Source organism: Dendrobium catenatum, unplaced genomic scaffold (genome assembly GCF_001605985.2).
Source record: "Dendrobium catenatum unplaced genomic scaffold, ASM160598v2 fragScaff_scaffold_188, whole genome shotgun sequence".
NCBI lineage: Eukaryota > Viridiplantae > Streptophyta > Magnoliopsida > Asparagales > Orchidaceae > Dendrobium > Dendrobium catenatum.
The window spans coordinates 831,366-856,429 of NW_021318650.1; the positions used below are offsets into that span (position 1 = coordinate 831,366).

A 25,064-nucleotide genomic window follows, 5' to 3' on the forward strand; every position below is an offset into this window, starting at 1 on the left:
AGAGGGGGGGGGGGGGGGGGATGGCTAGAGAGAGAGAGAGAGGGATTTGGGGGAAGAGAAAAAGGAGTTTCCAGCTTGGTTTGATGACGTGGCAAGGGATTTTAAAACTCCAAATTAGATTAATTTGAAATTAGTTTAATCATGAAAACTTTCCTAATTTGGATTTCCAAATTAGGAAATAATTCAAAAAATCTGAATTTCAAATTTCAAATTTGAAATGGGTGGAGAAAGGATTGACCGGATGGGAAGGGGCGTCGGCAAGGTGGGCGGCCGGAGGTTGTGAGCTTGGCCGGCGGCGGGAAGCCCTGAGGGGCCGGCGGCAGGAGCTATGGGGAAATTTATGTGGAGCTTTCTTGTGGGAGGGAGAAAAGTAAATGGATGAAAAGAAATGCAAGGGTTAGCAATTACTTAGAGAACTCACTAAGAGATCTCAAGGAAGAACTCACCAAGAGATCTTCATGCACTCACAAAGAGAACATAAAAAAAAAATTCATTCATCCAAAAATTATAATCCAATACAATGCATAAGGCCTCATATAAATAGGCCGAAATGAAAAGAAAAGAAAAAAGACACAAATGTCCTTCCAGGCTACATAAACGACTCAATGCCCACAGGGGCGAACTAGTAAAACAGAAAATACAATCATAAAAATAAAATGCACATAAATCAGAAGTAGAGGCTCTGAATCGTCGCCGTCGATCTGCATCTCCGGCGATGGTACACGTGTCGAAATCTGATGTCCCCATCATTTTCTAACTCAAGCAACGGACGAAAATGACCAAAACTGACTTTCTCTCTCCTCACTCTCTCTTCTTCCATGACAAGCCAAGAGCAAATGAGGAAGGTGGCGGCACTGGGGTGATTTAATGCTTATGATTTAGAATAAAATATATACCAAAATACTGTTAGTGGCCTAGCGCCGCAACACTCTGACCCAACGCCATTGTGCTCTCAAGCCTAATGTTGAAGCGCTACAAAGCACAGCGTTGAAGCGCTTAAGTTCTAACAGAAATTCAAAATTTTATTTTAAAATACGTTTTCATATTTTCGGGTTGTTACAAATACAGCCTTCAAGATAAGATGGGATAAATTAACCATTATTCCCAAGCTTGCCCACAGTAAATACATTCATAAATGATATAACTAAGCTTCATTTATATGCTTGAAAAATTCCTATAGCACGCTAAAATTCTATTCACGTTACAACCACCATAAGTACATAGACCCATAAGCTATTACCCAAACATTAAAAATCCAAATGACTCAAATGCAAAATGATCTTAAATGTAGTCAAAGAATCTCAAATACACCCTTCTACCTAAAATCTTAGTTAACCAAATATGTTCATGCCACACCAGTAGATAGAAATGCATCCAATTGTTTAAGAATTCTCTATTTCTTTACCTCCTCCCTCTTTCGGGGCATTACAGCACTGGCACGGAATTTAAGAAGAAAGAGTGAAAAGTTTAAAACATCACTCAGACGTAAAAAAGCTTGAGAAACTTACTACAGTTTTTAATTAGATGCGGGAGCAGCCGCGGCTGTAGCATCAGGGGGAGCAGCGGCATCAGCAGAACACACACCCTCCAGAGATGCCTGCAAGAGACCTATAAGTGAGGCTGCGGGTAGGTGGAGGGAGCCAAGCAAGTAGGCATTGGAGTCCGCTTTGGCAGGCGTGGTCTCAAGAACACCAAAGTCCTGAGGGCCGTAAAGGCGGCCCTGGAAGACAGCGCCGGTGAAATCGTTGAGATCGAGCTTCCATTGGCGCTGGAAGTCGCGGCAGGCCTTGAGGGCGGAGGCGACTTCATCGTCGGAGCGGACGAAAAGCCATGCGTTCATGCCGCGTGCGCAGGAACGGATGGATTCCCAGGACGTACCCTCGGTCGATTTTCCAAGCATGGTATTTTTGGCTATGATGAGCTTTGCCGATTTCGGCAGCGCTCCACGAAGGCACTGGATCTGGCGAACCGTAAGGCTGTGACACCAGAGTCCGGCAACCATTTGGCAGCCCTCGAGCTCACGCTCCACCGACTCCCGCCGCATGCGGCGCATTGCTGCCCGTAGAGAAGGAACGGCAGAGGAAGCGGCGGCGCCGGAAGACCGCAGGGAGTATATCAGAGACGGCATAGGGTATTCTTGGAGTGTTTTCTTACACCTAGGGTTGTAATCCGAAGATGTGCAAGAGCGCTGTCCTATTCAATTCTGAACGGAGAGAAGGCCAAGGCATCTAAAAAACAAATAAAAGACCTATTTTACACTTTAAGATGCACTAACAGTACAGTAGTAATTTATCTACAATCCATTTCTAACCTATAACTATGCTGGGAAGGTGACCAATACTTTTGAAAAAAAAACTTCAATCTATTTACAGCCGAGATAAAACTTTAAAATATATTTTTATTTGTCAATCGGATGGACGCTCGTCGAAGTTGCAAACATGTGAATGCCGTTCGATTGGAGATGCCCTAAACCCATCTTCGCACAACACTAGAGATCCTCGCAACTTTGTCCCTCCCCCCTCTTGCGTGACCCATGACTCACCATAGCCCTTAAAACTCAACATTCACTCTAAGATTTTCCCCCACCCTCCACCCTCAAGAGTATAAACTCACATATGTCTTTGCAAGTATTTATGAAGTAACTCACGGGTTATAAGAGAAATACTCGCTCTCAAGGGACACCTACAACAATAACTCATTTGACATAATAAACATGTATTACTGCATACATGGATCGACATCTCAGCCCACCCGCTCTCTCCCAAAGCAAGGTTCACAAAGTTTAATGATAGGGAAATGTCTATTCAAGGAACACTAAGCTCATCTCGACATGGCCATTCAAAGCCTCCCACTTGCCACAACAACATCTCACTAGCCTATGTTTCCTCTTAGGTGGCCTGAGATCTCTCATACAAGTTACCGCCAACATTAGCAAGCCTGCTAGTCGCAGGTCCCCACATCTCAACGCTTGCCCACAAACTCGTCCCAACTTACCTAGCATTGTTGAACTCTCCTAGAGACCACTCATCGAGGTCCTTTCAACCTCGCTCTCTTTCAACCAATTTGAGGATGATATGCATCGAGAGAAGTAAGTATAGCATTGTAGGTATTTGTGTAGCTTGTAATTTTTTCTTTTTCTTTTTGTGTAGCCTTTCAAGATAGCCCTTAGAATCCAATAAATAAGAGGTACTAAGGAATGGTTTGGGACTTTTTGCCTTGACTTTTGGCTTATTTAGCGAATTCCAAGCTGGTTTGAGATGCATAGAGTTTTATTGAGCTCCTTACAGATTCTTTCTTTATCTACACTCTTTTCTTCACTCTCCATTCACTCACAAGTTTCAGCTCACCGAAAATGCATTATATTTAAGAATTGCTGAGTTTTAACATTCTTGACGATCAAGCGTGAAATAGTTCACCTTCACATTGTACAAAAATTTCACTCATAGGCATAGATAAATAAGTTGAGAACAACTCATAAAAGATGTGAGTTTTTGTAGATATAAAATCAAAGAAAGAAAAAAAAAATCATGATGTATGGCTCAACTGAAATAATTTTATTAGTGTCAATCAATATAGCAAATGATGAACTTCACCACAACGGTAGAAGGCATTAATATAATGTACTAAACATTAACTATGGAAGATAATCTCATGGTGGAATTACAATGAGCGTTGTGATGAGCTTTTCATCAAGACATGATTTGTGGTTTGTTCTCCTTATAGGATAGAAAATCTTCAACCAAAAGGGAAAGAATGCTTAGTGTGATGATAGGAGTTGTGAATGGTGGTGATAGCAAGTGTCGACCTTTGTGGTGATTGTGGACATCAAAGTTGATAGGCAGCAGGATTAGTAATGCTAACGATGGCAAGAAGCCCCAACATTAGCAACGGCGGTTGTTGACCTTGATGATGATGATAGGCATCGTTGTTGTTGGTGATGATGGGTTATCGATGTTATAGGCAACACCGGTATCAATTTTGTTAGCGATGACACGTATCAGGGTGCATTGACAGGCATTGGCCTTATTATCAACGACAATTGTTAACCTTGTTATTAATAACATTCATCAACCATATTGGTGAGGGGCGGGTATCGACCTTACAATAAGAGCCAGTCAGCTACATTGGCAGCAGTCCAAGCATCAACATTGGCAACAACAAGCATCAACCTCGATGCAATGACACAACAAGAGAAATTTTGAGCTAGAATATTATAATTTTAATTTAATCATAATGAATTAATTTTCTAATCATTGAGCTTACTATGTCATAAATATAATAAATGATTAATCATCAAAATTTTTTCTAATTTCAAAACAAATTCAATAAATAAAAAAATCTAGACAATACCCTGTCCCCATTAGTTGCTCGAAGCAAGAAACTAAGTTCTTAACAAAGTTTGCCATGAGGAATGTATGTAAGCAAATGAAGCGCAAATGCCTGTTCTTCCATTCAGTATTGATATGGAGAAATTTTGGGTAAGAATATCCTCACCTAAATTTAATCATGACAAATTTTTATCATGAAATTTATTTTAACTTGATTGTAACATATTACAAATTAATTAATTGTGATATTACACTCATCTCAAGATAAATCAAATGACTTCAAAAGTCAATTTAACTAAATTTGAGTTTGAAGATCCTAACCTAAATTTTTTTCCTGTTAAATTTGATATGGTGAATAAGGCTTCGTTTGGGACGGCTTTCTTTATGATTCTTAAAATAATTTTTTAATAAAAAAAAAGCTTTAAAAAACAGTAAAAAAATCATCCCAAACGAAGTATAAAGGGTGGGCCGGCCGGTTCAGTTGAACCGGCCGGATGAACCGGTTATTACAAGTATTGATATGGAGAAATTTTGGGTAAGAATATCCTCACCTAAATTTAATCATGACAATTTTTTATCATAAAATTTATTTTAAATTGATTGTAACATATTACAAATTAATTAATTGTGATATTACACTCATCTCAAGATAAATCAAATGACTTCAAAAGTCAATTTAACTAAATTTGAGTTTGAAGATCCTAACCTAAATTTTTTTCCTGTTAAATTTGATATGGTGAATAAGGCTTCGTTTGGGACGGCTTTCTTTATGCTTCTTAAAACAATTTTTTAATAAAAAAAAAAGCTTTAAAAAACAGTAAAAAAATCATCCCAAACGAAGCACAAGTAAACTTGAGCTTCTTGACCATGGATTTGCCTCAACCTTTACGTATAGTGATATGTGTGCCTTAACCTTATTTTGACACCAGCTATGCAGCTACAGAGAGCTTGTCTGACGATATGTTCCACCAAATAAAAGGAATATAAGAGTTTAAGGCTTCATTTGTGACGATTTTCTTATTGCTTCTTAAAAAAGTTTTTTAATATAAAAATTTTAATTTTTATACTAAAAAACTTCTTTAAGAAGCATAGAAAAAGCCGTTCCAAACGAAGCCTAAGTTAACTATGCATGTCCTATAAACAACTATGCAGTTTCAGATCAATGGAAGGACTATACAAGTTCCTAAAAACACTGGGATTAGAGCAACTGCAATATACCTTTCATTTTCATTAAAGAGAAACATACATAATATTTTGAAGTACAACAATGGCTTCTACTAGATGAAAGCCTGATTTTATATATATCTTGATCCAACTGGCTACAGTATCATACACTTCAACTGAGTAGTCTCAGTCTAAGAACAACTACGCAGTTTCAGATCAATGGAATGACTATACATACAAGTTCCTAAAAACACAGGGATTAGAGCAACTGCAATATACCTTTCATTTTCATTAAAGAGAAACATATATAATATTTTGAAGTACAACAATGGCTTCTAGATGAAAGCCTGATTATATATATCTTGATCCAACTGGCTACAGTATCATACACTTCAACTGAGTAGTCTCAGTCTAAGAGTTTGGAGTAACTTCTGCAAAACTGCCACTAAGTTTTAAAACATAACTCGCATAGCTGCTGAGAAACTCACTTTTCTTGCTAAAGCCACCAATCTCTACTTTACTATAATATATTATGAAAAAGAAAATTCAAAATATAAATTAGTTTTGAGAGAAAGCTATCTCATTTCGACTTCCATTAAACTCTCATTTCTTCTTTCCTAAATTCAGTATAACGGATGCAGCATTCATGCTGGGGCAGCAGTTGTCCGTAATGGAATGTAAACCCTGAGGGCAGAGTAGTCTAAAAACTCTCTCAGCTGCATCGATCTGTTTCACTCTAGCATCTTCGTCAAGAATAATTTTGCTGCAAGTTTACAAAATGGACAATAGTTACTAAATATACCAAAAAATTTCAGCAGTCTGAATTTGTTAAGTTTTAGGTTTCGTTTGGGACAATTTTCTTGTTGCTTTTTAAAACAGTTTTTCAATATAAAAATTAAAATATTTGTACTAGAAATCTGTTTCAAGAAGCAACAAGAAAGCCATCCAAAACAAAGCATTAGTTGCTTCTTGTATTTACCAGCAATGTTGCAGTCAAGTTTAGCAAAAGGGAAAAAGATGAGTATTTCAAAGAGAGCAGCTGCATCTATTAAACATTGCACAGAAAAGTTATAAAAATTATATTTAGCATACCTAAATACACTTATAGAAACAAAATCAATCTAATCCATTTGAATGTAGCACTATTTACTAACAATCTATTAAACATTGCACAGAAAAGTTATAAAAATTATATTTAGCACACCTAAATACACTTATAGAAACAAAATCAATCTGATCCATTTGAATGTAGCACTATTTACTAACAAAGCAGAGGGCCACGCAACAAGACCTTGGTTAAATAGAAACACTCAAAAAGAAATGCTAACCACTGAGTTCATTAAAGAGCATCGATATGAAAACATTTCCCTCCCTCCCTCAATCCATATTTCTTAAATTAATAATTTTTCATTAATATATTTCAAGATTTCCATATCTTTGAACGCCCAACTGACACCAATTAGTGTAAGAAGAAAGAGGAATTAAAGCCAAGGCGTAATATCAGCAATGTTACCTGAGAGTTGCTGCCAGGTTCTTGTATGTACAAGAGCGAAACAAAACCTCAGGAATAGCCTCTGAATCCAAAAGAATATTAGGAAGAGAAATAAACTGGAGCTTGGTCCTGTGCTGAATCAGCCACTCAGTCAAAAAATGGGCTCGATATGCAACAACAGAGGGAAGTCCTGCAAGTTGCAGCTCCATTACAGCAGAACCAGACGTGCATAGTGCAGCACTACTTGCCTGTAAGCATAAATTCAAAATTAAAATAATTTACGCAATGTGATGCGGGTAAATATTAGAAATGTGCTAATACTCTATAAAAACTTATATCAAAGGAACTTAGTGTTAATGACATTATTGAGATGTTTAAAAGAATGAATTCCTTAGAATCTATTTCAAAAGGCATTGTTGTAATTCAAAGTTGCAACAGCATTGTTTTTAAACAAGAAAAGGCATCCAAAATAAGTAAAAGCAAGGTTTCTACGAACAAATAGAATAGAAGAAGAAGAAAAAAGGCTCTTGTCAATGCTAATAGTACATATAAGCATACACTGAATGCATCATATCTTTGTTGAAGGGACACCCCAGGAATCAATGTGGCTGATAAAGACCAAGAACGAATCACTCTTTCAATGTGAGATGCCACATGCTGTTGAGGGGCAACAAGAATAATTGCAGACAATCCAGTAAAAGAGCCATTTAATAATTCCATAGTTTGTGAAAATATTGGTAGCATACGCTTAACCTCTTGCAGCCTGCTTCCAGGAAGTAAAGTGATAACCGTGTTTCCTGAAATTAAAATTATGTCAATCAAGTGGAAATCTATCAATAGCACTTGCATTATCTAAGGCCATCTAAAAAACAAGTAAAGAATTGAGACACATCAGTTAGGAGAAATCACAAGCACCATATTGCAACAGGTTCTCACTCTCATTTAGTAGAACTCTAAATTTCATTATAGGGCTGTTTGGTTTGAAGTAAAATGAGTGTAAAGTATTCCAAATGCATAGGTTTTGAGCATGATTTTGAAAACCGGACCGAACCTCCCAGTTCGACCAGTTCAACCATGAACCAATCATGTAGCAGTTTCGAAACGTCTTAAAAACTGGTCCAACATCTAACCAGTGTGAACCAAGTTGAACTAACAATTCAACCGACCAACCATTGAATCGGTCCCGATTTTTAAGAACCAGTCAATTAAATTGATATCCTAATTAAATAAATTAATTTAATATATATATTTAATTTAAATGTAACTTATTTAATTTTACATTGAGCCTAAATTTTTGTAATAATTATTTATCAACTAAGCACCAACAAACATACACACATGACCAAGAACCGGTCATGTGGCCGGGTCAGTTCGTCTAAAAAACTGGCCTAACATGAAATCGATGAATTCCAAATTGGCCAACCATTGAACCTGTTCTGGCTTTTAAGAACCAGCTGGTTCAATCATGGTTGTGAAAAACGAACCTAACGTCTAACTAGAAATATGGGAGGTTCAATGGTTTGATTGGGGTTGAACCGAATGACATAATAAATATTATAATTATTTAAATAAAAATAAATGATGGGGTATTAACCAATTATTAATGATATAAATTTATGACTAAAAATAAATTTTTATATATAAATTATAAACTTATAAATTTAATATAAATTATTACTAATTATTATTAATTTCATATAAATTATTTATAACTATCGTATTTATGTTATGATATTTAGATTAAATTTAGAACCAAATTATATATAAATTCACATTAGAATTTTACATCCATAAATTCTATATGTTAGATTATTTAAAATTAATAAATATATAAAACAATTAATTTTAATAATGTATATCTAAAAAATAAAATATAAAATATGATAAAATTTTAATATATAATTAAATAAAAAATATTCTTCTTATTTATAAAAATTGCTTTAATAAAAATAAATGTATATGTTTTAAACGATAATCTTTAACTTGTGTTAGTCCGCACAACTTATAGAGAGCTTGTCTTGTGTTTTATATGCTTTCTTTTTTCATTAGTTAAGAACTCACACAGGATGGTGGGATCATGTGAGTATGATGTTGGTGTTAATTAATACATAATTATTATAAAATTTTTGGCTTATTATTAAATAAAATGTGTTATATTTAAATTAATTTAATATTTAATTAAATATTTTATATTAAATTAAATTATTTAAATAGAGTATGAATTGAACCGACTACTTAAAATTTGGGACCGGTTCAACGGTTAGCCGTTGAATCGACAGTTTGGTTCAAACCGGTTCTCACCGGTTTGATGTTGGGTCAGTATTTCATGAGAACCGATCGAACCGGCCTGTCCGGTCCGATTTTAGAAACCATGTTCAATTGATATCCTAATTAAATAAATTGATTTAATATAAAATATTTAATTAAATGTTAAACTTAATAATTTAATTTAAATGTAACATGTTTTTCTTTTAATAATGAGCCTAAATTTTTGTAATTATTATTTACTAACTAAGCATCGACAAATACACCTACATGATCCCATCATCCCATTTGAGCTCTTAATACATGAAAATAAGAAAAACTATATAAATAAAATAAAATAAAGCTCTCAAATGATGAGCGAGTAAATAACTTAGTTAAAATTTTCTACTTCAAAACACATACATTACATATTTTAAACATATTTTTTAATTAGTTTTTAATAATGAGAATAATATTTATTTTTTGGTTAATTTTATTTAAGTGTTTATCTATTTTATTTTTAATTTTTTAAATATATATCATTAAAAATTAATTATTATCTATTTATTTCAATTATAAATAATTTAACATGAATGATTTATAGATGCAAAATTATAATATAATTTATGATCATAAATTTTAATATAATATAAATTAATAATAATTTATAAGTTTATATTTAAATTAAATTTATTTTTAGTCAGAAATTTATATCACTGTATAATCATTATATTATTTATTTTTTATTTAAATTATTATAAAATTTATTATGTCATCTGGTTCAACCCCGGTCGAACCGTTGAACTTTGAACCTCTCATTTTTTCGGCTCGATGTTAGGTCCTGTATTTGGAAGTTGGTAGATTTGAGTGATTTCCAAATACACTATAAATTCAAAGCCACTACCTCCACCCGCAACCTTTGCCGACTTCTGACACCTGCAGCACCAGGCACTACCGACTGCTAACCGCCACCACCCGTTGTCGCTTGCCGCCACTATCGACCCCCGCCATTAGCCACCGCCCCTGCCACCATTAGCAACCGCCGACCACCACTACTTTTTAGCTTTACACTACAATCATTTTACTTCAAGCCAAACAAAAAATAATAATAATCAGGATTTATTTTACCTTTGTTCAAATAACTCCAAAACATTTCAAATACATTACATTCTTTTTCCAGCAAACCTAACAACCCACAAGGCCCCAAGTAAATCATCATCCTCAGTGTAACCTAACCCCAACCATCTGGGTTGGTTTTAGAAATCCTCATTTTCAATTTGTTCTTGTTGAGTGCTATATGAGATATACATTTTGTTTTTCTGAAGAGGACTTAACCGCTTATTTGGAAGTGAAGAGCAGCAGCCCACATATGTAAATATAAGCTCATAAACCACTGCAATCCACATTTGCATGCATACGTGCCCATCCACATGTATGTCACAAAGAAAAAACAACCATGATATCATCAATCAAGTATAAAAATTTCTAGTGTCATAACAACTTTGTGCCACTTTTCAAAACTAGTATAAGCAATAACCTCTAAATTAAACCACAAAAATGGCAGTGCAGTTTTTTTTTTTTTTCAACTTTATATGAAATAATATGATGTTACCAGGAGGAATCCCATGTTGTTGTCGAAAAGCATCACCATTTCCTTGGAATCTCCAATTATACGATGGTGAATCAAGTTCCTGCAGAACAGTAGCTTAAGAGATGTGCACCACAGAATTGCTTAAATGACTTCTTATAAAGTATCTATTTAGATACATAAATGAAAAAAAAAAAAAACAAGAGACAAACTAGGGCTGAATCCAATGTGAATGGAAACCTACAAAAAAGCTAAATAGAATTTTGACAACGTGGGAACTTAAACCGGAAACTTTCTGGTACCACTCCATAATGGGAATTAGAAACGCATGATTTGAATGTTGAGGAAAGTGCATTCTCATGTTGAGTTTTGATGTTATTTTAGTTATTTTATTTCTTAGTTTGTTGTTTTCTAATTCATTTCATTATTAACATGCCTATGCTGATCTTACTAATAATGAGTATTGTTTTCTAAAATCTGTGCTGGTTTTGTTTGGTTTAGTTGTAAGCTCCTATTTCAGCTTACGTATTTTTCTATGCTATTTGTCTCCATCTACTTCAAAAAATAGAGGGGCAGCTAACAAGCTAGACCCTTTTTATGCATTCAAGAGGTACCGTTAGCCATCATGTTGCCTTTCCTGCTGGTATTGAATCCCTGCATGTTTTAGTTCTTTCCTTTTCTACTTCTGCCGATCGCACTACAACTATGAAGCCTGCAGTCCTCAACATCCACTACTCATAAGATTATTGATTTTTGCGCTGTGGCTGAGCTGGTCCTCTGAAGATTACGTTGATTTGGACTAGATGGATCAACGCTTTGTCGGTTGTTGTTGTTGCCTTGTCTTTCCACACACTCTTTTGCCTTCCGTTTGGGGGTGATAAACAATTTGGAAGTCTTTGTTCGTTGCGATTCAAGTGCTTAATTGATGTCTGCCTGCTGTATGTTTGCCATATATACATGAACTAAACTATAGTAGAATCCCAACTTACCTCTGTTGAGGACAGTGCATTGTCAGTCATTTAGCTTTACAGTAGCATGCACATTGTTTGTTTTAAAGTTCAATTTTAGCTTGATGTTTTGGAACAGATTTTGGTAACTATCAATTATGGGTCTAATTTTGATTATGGCTTCTTTGTGATGACGGGGATATGAATTTTTCCAGTGTGTTATAACTTTTTACAATAACTTTCTGCTTTAAGTGTTAATTTCCATCTTTATTTTCTTTTTTTAGACTATAGTTTGTGCGCATAATTGAGATTTGGTCATCTAATTTCCAGTTGTGATATGAACCTTTTTTGTTGGGTTATTTTATTTCAGATTCAAATTTCTTGTAAAATTTAAGATTCAGATGATCTTTAAATATTATTTTTGAGTTAGTTTTGTGTACGTTTTGTCTTTGCATCAAATGAGGCAATTTTTTTACTAAGAGTTGGTAGACTACAAATTTTGATCATTTGCTTGTGTTCATATGCATCACATAAAAATTTCTTAGAGAAATCTGATCTCCTAAGATGTTCTGCATTAGATTTGATATCAAAGTTTCTGGTTATATCATGATGTGAACTAAAAGTAAGACATAAAAATAAGGCCAATAAAAAAAAATAATAATTAATGTAAATTTAAATAAGATTGGTTAAGTTATGATTCTAAACAACTATAACAAAACTACCAGGAAATTTAGAATTAAATTCCTACTTTCTACAGGAGATAAACCCTTAGGCAGTTTTCAAGTTGGATTTATAATAAGAAATTTTCTCTGAATGTTGTCACTTGCTAGATTACGAAAGAGTTGAAATTGCTAAAAAAAAATTAATAAAACATATTCTATTATTTTGACGAAGTGTGGGAAGCGAATAAAATAAATAAGGGTTGATATGAAACAAGAGCTTAAATGGTGATTTTTGTCATTAGAAGAATATAAGAATCAACTACATGAATAATTTAAGCATTGCAAACAAAATGAATATAGTGTGTTGAATGCAAGATTTTACACATCGTGTAGCAAAGCATTATTTGCATCTAGACTATTGTTATCATTATCTATTTTATTTAAACAAATTAAGTAAGAGATTAGGAATGAATTAAGCCATAATTCACCAAAAATATAATATAAATATTTATTCAAATATTTAAATATTTAAGCATAATACAATCATTCTACTAGGACTAACCGAACCTGTGATTAAAGCCCTCAGAGAAATCGTTAACTTCACTAAACCCTGTCAAGCATACTTTAATAACACAAGAATCGTACACCAGCAATCTGAACTAATTAAGGAATTGTAAAGCATGAATATTCTTTTGATGATGTATTAGATTGAGAAAATGCTTTGAAATTGCAATATTAGTCTATCTATACCTATATTAGAATGTATTCATAAGCCAAAATTTACAATTGAGCAAGAGTCAAAATCCAAATTTGGACTTAAATTCAAGCATAAGATCAATTCTTAATATAAACCTCAATTGTAAACTAAACTTACACTGAAATTGAAACTAAGATCATATCTAAACTTAAATTACAAACAGAATCTGAATCTAATTTTATTTTTGAATATAAATTTCTATTAAAAATTGAATATAATATTGATGATAAGCCTAAATTTCTAATGTAAACACCTAAAAATGAACTTGAGTGATCCAGAACGCCTTAGAGTTTCTATGTCTAATAGAACTACATGATGCAATGTACGAAATCATATAATTCGGGCTTGAAATTCGTTCAGAAACCACCAATCAAAATAAGAACTCAATCTATTTTAATGTAAACCCAAAATATGTGAAATCCAAGCTAAACAAATAATTTATAATCATCCAAATCAAACAGAGAAAGAAATTTAAAACCACAAAAACCCACATTTCAATTGAAAAACCAATTGTAGCCAATTAAACAAACCAATCATTGCTCCAATATTCAATTATGTAAAATACAGCACGTAAGAAATCACCAGACCTAGAAATGAAAGCTTCACAAAAATACAAAAAAATGACTTCCCAAAAAATAAATAGTAACTATAACACGACATTTGAAATAATCAACATCCAATCAAGCAAACAAGATCAAATAAAATGAAAAATCTTATTAATCCAAAAGTATTACTACATGTCTCCGATTTTGGTATTTATCTTCCCAAATTCGATTACTCTGAATTTCCTAGATCAAGCAATCATGCAAAATCACAGCTTAATTGTAGCTGAAGTCACTAAAAGTTCAAGCAAAAAATTCACATCAATAAGAATGGAACAACATACATAAACGGTGTGGCTATTGGCTCGATTACAAAATAATAATGCCTTTTGCATAATGAAAACATTACAATGCATGCATGGGATTAGATAAGCTCTCTAAATAATCATGTTAATAGCCACAAGTTAGGTTGTGCACTATGATGCAGTGACACTCCTCCCTAAGGAGGTATGTAGTGTTTGACACTTATCAAACACACACATCTGGCATGCCTCCAAAATATATCGAACATAATAAAAATGTGTTCAATTAAAATAACAATAATAATTTGGATACATGTATCATAAATATTTTATTAAAAACTATTTTTAAATCTAATATATTATTTTTCAAAATTTTATTAACTAAAACATAAAAAGTTATTTCCTTTAATTTATCTCCACAATAAAAAAGAAGCATTTGCCTGCATCCCAAACATTTCTCTCATGGCTAGGGGTTTAACTTCGACAAATGATGACTCGACATCACCGATAATTTCTCCAATTACAATCACACAGACACACCATCTTAATAGCTCGACATCTCAACGACAACCTCCAACATTGTCTTAACTTCAATGGCTGACTCTCTCTCAACATCAATGCCAAACACTCGACACAACATCGATATTTGATTCTTGATAGCATTATTGTCTCCTTTTTTTTTTACATATCGTCTCCTCTCTTGATGCCAAAGCTCAAGACTAGGATTTCGAAATTGGGACACCTTTTCCTCATAGTTCATAATGCATCTACAATAAGAGACATTTCTCCCTATATAAGGAACTTCTTTTTGTTGGTTTTATATTCAAAATAGTATAAGAAACATTTCTCTCCGTACAAGGAACTTCTTTTTAATCGGTTTCATATTCAAAATAGTATAAGAGACATTTCTCCCCATATGGACCTTTGATTAAAAATTCAATTCAACTAGGAAGCAAAAACAATAAGGAAGGGAAAAAAGAGGAAAATTAGTAGCAAAAAAATTTAGCTGCAATTTCTTTTTTTTTAATCATTGTTTTTTGAATTGCATGAATTCTTCCCCATTGAATTTTCAATGATATAATAATTTAAATTCAAGATTTTATGCTAATTGTGGAATATTCTATAAAAGGATGATGAGCTCTAATGGTGATAGTTTTGAAAGCAGTGAAGTTTAGAGTCAATAAGCTTTTGTGGATCATGTAATTAAGATGAGAAAATGTTCTCAAAATGAAGAAAATATTACATTTAAATGTAATTATTATAGTGTCACTTATAAAGACTCATATTCTAGAGTGAAATCTCATTTACTAAAGATTATTGGTTATTGAATTAAAAATTGCCCTGAAATAAATACTTCATAGTTAAATGAAATGTAAAGGTAAGTTAACAAAGTTGATTCAAGGATAAAAAAAAACTCTTCCTAATGAGATATTACTTCCTAAAAATAGATCATTGGCAAATTACAAGATATTAAATATCTGTTCGAGCAGATGCTGATGGTATGGCTCACTGCTTAAGAACAATTACATATGACTATATGAGAGAGTGGCATTTCATACTATCAACTTGAGTTAGCTTTATCATTGTAGGAAGAGATGAAGTTGTACGGCAATCAGCAATCTCAATACGTGTCATAGAGTATACATGTTCCAAGAGGCAAGTTTTCAAAGCAAACATTCATAAAAAGCAAATGTTGGCATTAAAAATAATACAACACAAAACAATATCAAAGGAATATTTACATAAGCATGATGAGAAAAAATAATATATTTTTGAACAATCTTCCGCAATTAAATGAGGAAAGATGTGCCCACCTTGTTCAAGCAAAAAGCATCTTCCAACAAGGGGTGACCAACATATGATGCAGCTAATCCATTTAATCTGCAAATTTCTTCTTCAAACGGAAGTATGCATAGCAAATGGTCAACAAATTCAGATAGTTTTCCTAGTCTTCGTTCACCTCCTTTCCATGCCCAAAATGATGGTGCAACATAATGGACACATATAGGACACTGATCTTCCTTAGTATGTCTAACTGCAAATAGATTGCCGTGATGTTAAATTTACAAGCTAAGAAGAAATATGTTAGATCTTTAAAAAAGAAATGAATAAGGACCTGGAGAAATATTCAATAACCTTTTAGGTGCTTCAACAAACGAAAAGAGAATCCCTTTGAATCAACTGTCACCACAACATGAGGCTGGAACAGTAAAGCTGCTTCAATGGTTTCTTTTAACTTTATCTGCCAAAGCAAATTCCCTTCTAAAAGAAAATGTTTGATAATAATAGACGATTAGGTTATATTAGAACTGACGAATTACATGAAGCACAATTCACCCTTATCTTGTTTAAGTATGGCAGCAATTCAAAGATCCCCATGACTGAAATGTCTTCCATGGGAAAGAGAGACTGAAGGCCCTCGTGGTACATTAAAGCTCTGACAAAGCAACGAGTTCTCAATAAAACTTAGTCAAATTTATGCCTAGTTTTACAGCATCACATACTACAATTAGAAATGATGAAACTGAGTTCCACAAAGCGGGTATGTTTTAAAGAATAAATAATAAAAATACGTATGCATCATATCCCAAGAAGTTAGGGTTGATATTATGACTTCACATTTTTCATTTGAGAAAAAAACCAAAATAATCCCCTTACTATTTACAAAGAACCAAAATAATCTCCTATTATATTAAATAATAATTTTGGTCCCTCAAGTCTTTAAAAAGAAATCAAAATAGTCACATGATGGGATTATTTTGATTCTTCTATAAGAAGTTTAAGGACCAAAATGATCATTTAATATAGTTGGGGATAATTTTGGTCCTTCATAAAAAATCAAGGGACCATTTTAGTCATTTTCTCTTTTCATTTGTTCATATTAAATGTTGTTTGAGGGATTGAACATATTCTCCAAAAATCCATTTAAACAACTTCCATCCATATCAGTCGGGTCTATTACTTCACCTTCTTAAAACTATGGCAATTGTTTCCTCTATATGTCGCAATTTCTACAATTCATTATACCTACCCAAACTATAAAAATCTAATATAATGTTCAACTAACGTTTTTTCACAAATTCATCTTAATATTCTCATTTTTATCAAACTCAACTTAGCTATAAATGAATATTTGAATGTCCATCCCTCAAATACATAAACGTCAATGGCTTAATTGCAAATTTATTAAATTTACCTTTATGTCTCCAATGTATTCTCTTATCATATAGCATTCTTGAGGCACTTTTCTATTTTAACCATTAACATTAACTCTAAAAAAAACTTAACCCTCTTCATTACCATATTTCTATATAATACATCAAACACACTTACCATATCACATTTAGGGATCAATTATCTTCAAATGTAAAACTCAACAATTATTAATATCACACCCAATAAAATAACATATCATATATTCAACTTTATTACACTAACTCTAAGTCTTATGCCTTTTAAATATTTTTTTTATTGTTCAAAATTTTCACTTATTTAATATCATCAATAAACACCAAGCCCTTTGCAAAAATAATGCACCAAAGCACCTCTCTATAATTAATACAAAGTTATATAGACTCAATATTAATCCTTGAAGTAATTTATTCAATTAGTTCACAACTACTTCTAATAGCGGTCAATGCTTTATTGCATGTATATGTAATGACTTCAGCATAACTTTAGCATGCACATTTTTTCTTTAATGTGCATAAAATCAATCTGCATAGTACTCGATCATTATCTTCTTAGGATTAAAAATTATATGGTAATTATTTATCTGTTCTTTATACATTTTCATTAATTGTCTTAAAACTAAGATTGCGTACCTACTAAATCTTCCTAGCACTAAACAAATTTGATTATCTCAAACTAACATAATTTTTGTAAGATTATGTTTGATTACTCTCTCTTATAGCTTCATAATATGACTAAATAGTTTATTTCTATATAGTCAGCATAATATTGAGCATCTCATCTATTCTTAAATATTGATATCAAAATACTTATTTTGTAATAATTTAACACCCTATTATTAGCTTTCGAAATTTCATTGAAAATATTTGTTAATCAGCCCAATGCAATATCCCAATAATTATTTTGAATCTCAATAAATATCTAATATATATCTAAAGAGAAAAGAATCAAAATGGTCCATCAACTCTTTGTGAGAGATCAAAATGGTCCCCAACTTTGTTGAGGGACCAACTCAACTCCTTAAAAAGATGCATTTTTTGTCCTAACTCATATTTTGAGATTAATGGTATTAAGCCAAGGGGTATTTTGGTCATTTTATAATTAAATTATTTATTAAATATAATTTTCAAGTAATAGTAATTTTTAAAAAATTTATTAAATATTTCTTTAATAAAAAAATATTAATAATTCTAGTTTATAATGATCCTAAATTAAAAATAGAACTATTAATAATTTTTTAAATTAAAACTACAATTATTAATATTTTTTTATTAAAGAATTGTTTAATATTTTTTTTTAAGAAAATTACTATTACTTAAAATTTATATTTAATAAATAATTTAATTAAAAAAAGACTAAAATACTCTTTGATTTAACATCATTAAACCCAAAATTCAATGTTATGACTAAAAAGGTCATTTTTTAAGGAGTTGATTGACCAAATTGATCCCTCAAAAGAGTTGAGGACCATTTTAGTCCTTTTCTCTATATCTAAATCTCTAAAAAAAAGATATCCAACATATGACTTTTTCGTGCAAAGCATGTCTAATAGGCTTAGGCAATATTAAGTAAAAAAATTAAGTTGGTCAAAAACGAATTTGATGAAGGACCGAATAAGCTTAAACATAATTTGATAATGTTACGACATGCTATGATGTGATAAAATCTAGACTAGTTTAAACAACATTTATACATATGAATTTCTCTCTGCAAAAGTGTGTTAGCCAAGTCCCTGTAACTGTAAAGGGGTTGCAAGAATAAGATAACTTTTTTTGCTATGTATTTAGCACAAAAGTAAAAAACTAATGAATGATATGTTTTAAAAAAAACAACTATATAATTGAAATTTTTTTTTTATCAGACGAACTTGAGGAAAACTCATTTCAGAAAGGACAAAATATGATTAGATTTGCATTGGGTCCAGAATATTCATCTCAATGCAAATTTGAAGGCATTTTATCCCTCGAGTGATTTTGCATAGGACATTTAAAACGAAATGTTTTTCCAAGGAAGAGTTCTAGAAAAGAAAGAAGTTAATAATGTTTTTTTTTTTTTGTTAGATTTAAATGAGAATTTCACTCTTAATAAAACACTATGGAGAAAAAGGATTCATGTAGCCGGCCCCACATAGTGGGATAAAGGCTTGATGTTATTGTCATTGTTGCTGGAAGATTTATAGAAAAGAAAGGAGTTAATAATGCTTATATTCAAGTAATTAAGGATATGTATGCATGAGTTGTTACTTGTATTCAAATACAATATGGCTTGACCAAGTATTTTTCCTATTTCAATTAGATTAAATCAAGGATCAGCTGTAAGCCATATCTTTTTGCTTTTGTCATGAATGTTCTCAATAGACATTTGCATGATAATCTACCCTGGTGTATACTTTTTGCTGATGATATTCTTCTTGTTGATATGACTAGAGAGGGAGTTGAAGGAAAACTTGAAATATGGAGGTCAACCTTAGAGTCTAAATGTTTTTGTTTGAGCATATCTAAAACCAAACACATGGGTTGTGATTTAAGTAGTAATATATCTAGTGGTGGGAGTGTGATATTGGGTGATAAAGTCATTAGAAAGAGTGCATGTTTTAGATATCTCTGGTCTATTGTCCAAAGCAATTGTGAAATAGATGAGGATATTATTAATAGAATTCAAGTTGGATGATTGAAGTGGAAGAATGCATCGGGTATGTTGTGTGATAGAAATGTACCTCTCAAACTTAAGGAAAAAATTTATAAGATGGTGGTGAGACTTGCAATGCTTTATGGCGCTGAATGTTGGGCATTCAAATAGAGGCATAAAATTAAGTTAATTTTTACAAAGATGAGGATGCTTAGGTGGATGAGTGGCCTTACACTTAGAGATAGACTGCAAAACAAATATATATGTGAAAAGGTTGGAGGAGCTCTAATGGAAGATAAGATTAGAGAGAGCCGCCTAAAATGGTTTGATCACATAAAGTGTCAGCCTTCCGATGACCCGATTAGGAGAGTAGATGTATTAAATCCGACCTATATTAAAAAAGTATATGTAAACCTAAAAAAACTTGGTTAGATAATTCTATATTTTTTTAATTGTATTTAAATGAGAATTTGACTCTTAATAGGACCCAATGAATAAAAAATGTTCATGTAGTCGACCTCACGTAGTGGAATAAAGGCTTGATGTTGTTGTTCGAATCAATGAAGTCCCAAACAAATCCTAAAAGAAATTGGTTGAGCTTAAACTATATGGTAGTAAAGGTTTCTACTCAAAAATTAACATAGGAGACAAAACTATTAATGATGTAAGGTAACTTTGTACATATGAGATTACTAGGCCAAGGACAATAATCTAGAATGAACTTTATAAGTTAACATAATGACCATTCCTTCTTATGTGAATCCGCTTGTAATTAGTTTGGTGGTTAACAATAGGTTAATCAGTAGAGTAATTAGCTTAAGATTGGCATAAAATTCTATAGATACACCCATTTGAGGAGAATGATGATATGAGAATAATGAATGAATACCCCTTCTTATATCTGATTTGTATTTTATTATCTATTTTGGGGGCTTTAGAAAGCTCAAATTACTCTATTAGGATCGAGTTTATATATTTGTGCTTTCATCGAGAGTTTGTCCATTATATCTTCCTGATTTGTACTACATCACAAAATTGGTAAATTATTAAACTTCTTAATCCATCATCAACTGTGCAAAACTCCACCAACCCCATATTGTATTATATTCCTACATCTGGCCTTCCGCACACCAACCCCATATTATATTATATTCTCATATATGAACCTCTACATTATCACAAGTAATGCCTTTCATCAACTCCATCTTAAGAGCACATCAAGAACTTGGATCCAAGGCTCATCATGGATAGGTCAAGCCAACCGACAACCATAATCGAGTTCCTCAAGTGGCCGACTATATGCATTTTATTTTGCGACCTCCATAATGCACAAGCACAAATTGCTTGTGTTTGAATGTATGGTTGCCACCCCCATTAAAGCAACTTAGAAGTTCGACATTGATGGCATTGTTGTTGTGAGAGGAGTAATGATGTGAATTCACTTGTATTTAGCTTAATGGTTAACAATGGGTTAATTAGTAGAGTAATTAGCTTCATATAAGCATTTGTATTATACAAAAACCCTAGTTTGGGGAGAATGAAAATATAAGAAAATTGAATGAAGTTCCCTTCCCGTATTTAATTTCTATTTTCTATTTTTTGAGCTTAACCAATCTTGAATTGCTTTATTAGGAATGAGTTCCTAACACCTTCCTTTTGGGATTGCAGGTTGACAAATCGAAGCTTCATGGTGTCAAAACACTTGCTCTAAGATAGGGTTATATCTATACCCATCACAATCAATATTTCTAATGTAAATTTGTCCACTAATCCAGCATTACTGGAATTTTATTTTATTTTTTTATAGTAATTTGACCTGAAAGAGCAAATAAATGAGTATCAATTTGAGAACTGACCAAAGAAAACTCCTATAGCTCGTATCTCAGTAAATAAATATATAAATAAAACCTAGAACGGCCAGATAGAACACCGCTACATAAGCATACAAGGAAACAGCATCGGTTCACGAACTGACCCTCCGACTCCAGAAAAACGGACAGGATAAGGGGAAATCCTCTTGATGGAAGCCATGAGGCGAGAAGCAATGGAATCACCAGAGACCTCGCCGGCAACTATGAAGACCCTAAGCTCGCCATCCCGAGATGCCATATCGATGACTCTTCTGCTGCAGGTCGACAAATCTCTCGCCTTGGCACTCCTCTGCCAGAAGTTTGCGGTGACCGCGCGAACCGACGCTCGCCGCATTTTCGCTGGAATATTTTAGGTGTTGGCGCCCTTTCTTCATCAGTTCGTTATATAAGCAGCCGGTTGGCTTTTAAAAACATCATATTCTTCATCAGTAGTGTGAACTATTGTGGTTTAACAAGGGTTGCCATTAGCATAGCTTGAGCTCTACTTATTGAATTCTAGTTAGATTCTTTAAATTTTGTTGTCTACTAAAAGATTTATGATCGTCCATAGTTTAATATCTTAGCTTAATAGAAAGATTAATATCTAAGATAAAAGTTATAAAAAAATATTAATTTTTTATATGTGGAAAAAAAAATAAAAAATATAAAAAATTAAATGGTATGGAATAATTGCAATAATCTGTTATATATTTGTAGATATAAGAATCTGTCATGGTAATCATAAAAATTAGTGTTCACTGATACATAGTTGAAATACGATAACAATAGTAGGGATTGGTAGTCATATCATAATAATCGGATGACAAGAGTCGTGTGATTCTTGCGTGACAATAATTGATGGTGGTCATCATCAGCAATTGATGATAAATGCATATGATTCTTTAGCTTTATCAACTTCGTAATCCACTTCACGTCGAAAGTTGAGGCCTTAATTGTAACCTTTTTGAGAGGGGAACAATGATAAATTTTGCCATAATTAATAATTGAGAACTGACCAAAAAAAACTCCTACAGCTCGTATCTCAGTAAATAAATATATAAATAAAACCTAGAACGGCCAGATAGAACATCGCTACATAAGCATACAAGGAAACAGCATCGATTCACGAACTGACCCTCCGACTCCAGAAAAACGGACAGGATATGGGGAAATCTTCTTGATGGAAGCCATGAGGCGAGAAGCAATGGAATCACCCGAGACCTCGCCGGCAACTATGAAGACCCTAAGCTCGCCATCCCGAGATGCCATATCGAGGACTCTTCTGCTGCAGGTCGACAAATCTCTCGCCTTGGCGCTCCTCTGCCAGAAGCTTGCGGTGACCGCGACCGCGCGAACCGACGCTCGCCGCATTTTCGCTGGAATATTTTAGGTGTTGGCGCCCTTTCTTCATCAGTTCGTTATATAAGCAGCCGGTTGGCTTTTAAAAACATCATATTCTTCATGAGTAGTGTGAACTATTGTGGTTTAACAAGGGTTACCATTAGCATAGCTTGAGTTCTACTTATTGAATTCTAGTTAGATTCTTTAAATTTTGTTGTCTACTAAAAGATTTATGATGGTCCATAGTTTAATATTTTAACTTGATAGAAAGATTAATATCTAAGATAAAAGTTATAAAAAAATATTAAAATTTTATATGTGGACAAAAAAATAAAAAATATAAAAATTTAAATGGTATGGAATAATTGCAATGATCTGTTATATATTTGTAGATATAAGAATCTGTCATAGTAATCATAAAAATTAGTGTTCACTGATATATAGTTGAAATACGATAACAATAGTAGGGGTTGGTAGTCAGATCATAATAATCGGATGACAAGAGTCGTGTGATTCTTGCGTGACAATAATTGATGGTGGTCATCATCAGCAATTGATGATAAATGCATATGATTCTTTAGCTTTATCAACTTCGTAATCCACTTCACGTCGAAAGTTGAGGCCTTAATTGTAACCTTTTTGAGAGGGGAACAATGATAAATTTTGCCATAATTAATAATATCTCATCGAACAATCCATATTGATCACTACGATTATAGATTATTTATCCAGCATTTGAGTACTTAATTATGCTAAAATGAAATAATATTATGCTCATTGGATTTGTATCTTGGAGTTACTCTATTTAAGTATAAACATACAAGCTTCAAATTTTGTTTGGTCCTTTAATTAATTCATGAAGTTTTTAAAAATAAGTAAAAGGGTTTGGGTGGAGGTCATTTGAGGTTGGTTATGATCACTTATGATGTCTACGGATTCATCTCATCAAGGTATTTAATTTGTCACATCATAATTCGACCAATACATGTCCAATCGTGTTGAGCTGTGACAGACAAATCCCAAGATTTGTTTTTAGAATGTTTTGGATTCTCTTTCAATATTCATTTTGAATAAATTGCATGGTACATATCTAATAAAATATTTAAATACTGAAAATAAACTCATCCACAAAATTTCTTTCATTTTCATTAGAATGTATCTATACTACAGTCATTGGCTCCATGCAAAAGCTACATAACTAAATAAAAAATGAGTCATAAATGTACAAAAATCAAAATAGATAAATACATATAAACTTTGATCAATTATGAATTGCTAATCCACAAACTCCTTCCCATTTCTAGAGCCTAAAAATCAAAAGCAAAATCACAGTGAGCTACAACAACTGAGGGGCCCACACAGGCCGAACTAAATTTTTAGAATTCTTTTATTAAATATTTTGTTGAATATTTAAAATTAGTTAAATACAATCTAATAAATTATTGTATAGAGAATATAATATGAACATAGTAGTTATATAATAAAAAAATAAATAAATAGACTAAGCAAATGAATAATTTGTCATTCATATCATACAACAATTTATATCACATTTCTCAGACCCCGATAAAATCTTAAAGGATTCTGACACCTTATGACTCAATTTTGTGCTTATAGCACTAGAACATACTGGTATGAATCAGAACAAGACATATAACTATTAAAACATACATTATGAACATCAAAATTTTTTCTAACATATACATAATCTCAAAAGATTCTGACCTCTTCTATCTCCCAAAAGATATTTTTTTAATCACACATGCACATTTTTCATTATATCATAGCAGTTAAAACGCAATTGAGCGTGTGTCAGAATTTCACAGTTTTCTCTAATAGCAGGTAACAGAAAAACCAACCAGGAAAAAATACACATTTCAAATTACCATGTATTGTGTAAAAAATGTTTTAAGATGTTATCATTCTACTACACTATTTTCAGAGTCCAAATAAATTTCTATTCAATAAAAATCCCACAAATTCAAAAGCCTCGATGGTAATTTTTTTTAGAAAATACTCAAAAAATT

The 25,064-nt window shown here is 32.6% G+C and overlaps 3 protein-coding genes across 4 annotated transcripts in view; all 3 read right to left on the reverse strand.

Moving 5' to 3' along the window:
- LOC110100368 (glucan endo-1,3-beta-glucosidase 3) overlaps positions 1–1,604 on the reverse strand; it is a 23,228-nt gene extending 21,624 nt beyond the window's left edge. Inside the window, exon 1 of the mRNA XM_020827825.2 lies at positions 1,509–1,604. The gene's annotated coding sequence lies outside the window, so the exon portion shown is untranslated. The remainder of the gene's footprint in view (positions 1–1,508) is intronic.
- Positions 1,517–2,128, reverse strand: LOC110100375 (50S ribosomal protein L10, chloroplastic-like). The gene has a single exon (XM_028692920.1). It carries the CDS (start codon positions 2,126–2,128, stop codon positions 1,517–1,519), a length of 612 nt encoding a protein of 203 aa, XP_028548753.1.
- A 3,625-nt stretch (positions 2,129–5,753) lies between these two features.
- On the reverse strand, positions 5,754–23,133 carry LOC110100386 (probable lipid-A-disaccharide synthase, mitochondrial). Of its 2 annotated transcripts, none has more exons than XM_020827867.2 (8): positions 22,832–23,133; positions 16,364–16,463; positions 16,163–16,268; positions 15,841–16,061; positions 10,841–10,919; positions 7,543–7,781; positions 7,006–7,232; positions 5,754–6,255 (listed from the first exon to the last, which is right to left on the reverse strand). In XM_020827867.2, exons 1-8 carry the CDS (start codon positions 23,065–23,067, stop codon positions 6,096–6,098), a joined length of 1,368 nt encoding a protein of 455 aa, XP_020683526.2. In that variant the 5' UTR covers positions 23,068–23,133; the 3' UTR covers positions 5,754–6,095. The 2 variants fall into 2 exon arrangements, with proteins under 2 accessions (XP_020683526.2, XP_020683533.2); XM_020827874.2 differs by lacking the exon at positions 22,832–23,133 and adding an exon at positions 21,822–22,080.
- Between the last annotated feature and the right edge of the window lie 1,931 nt (positions 23,134–25,064).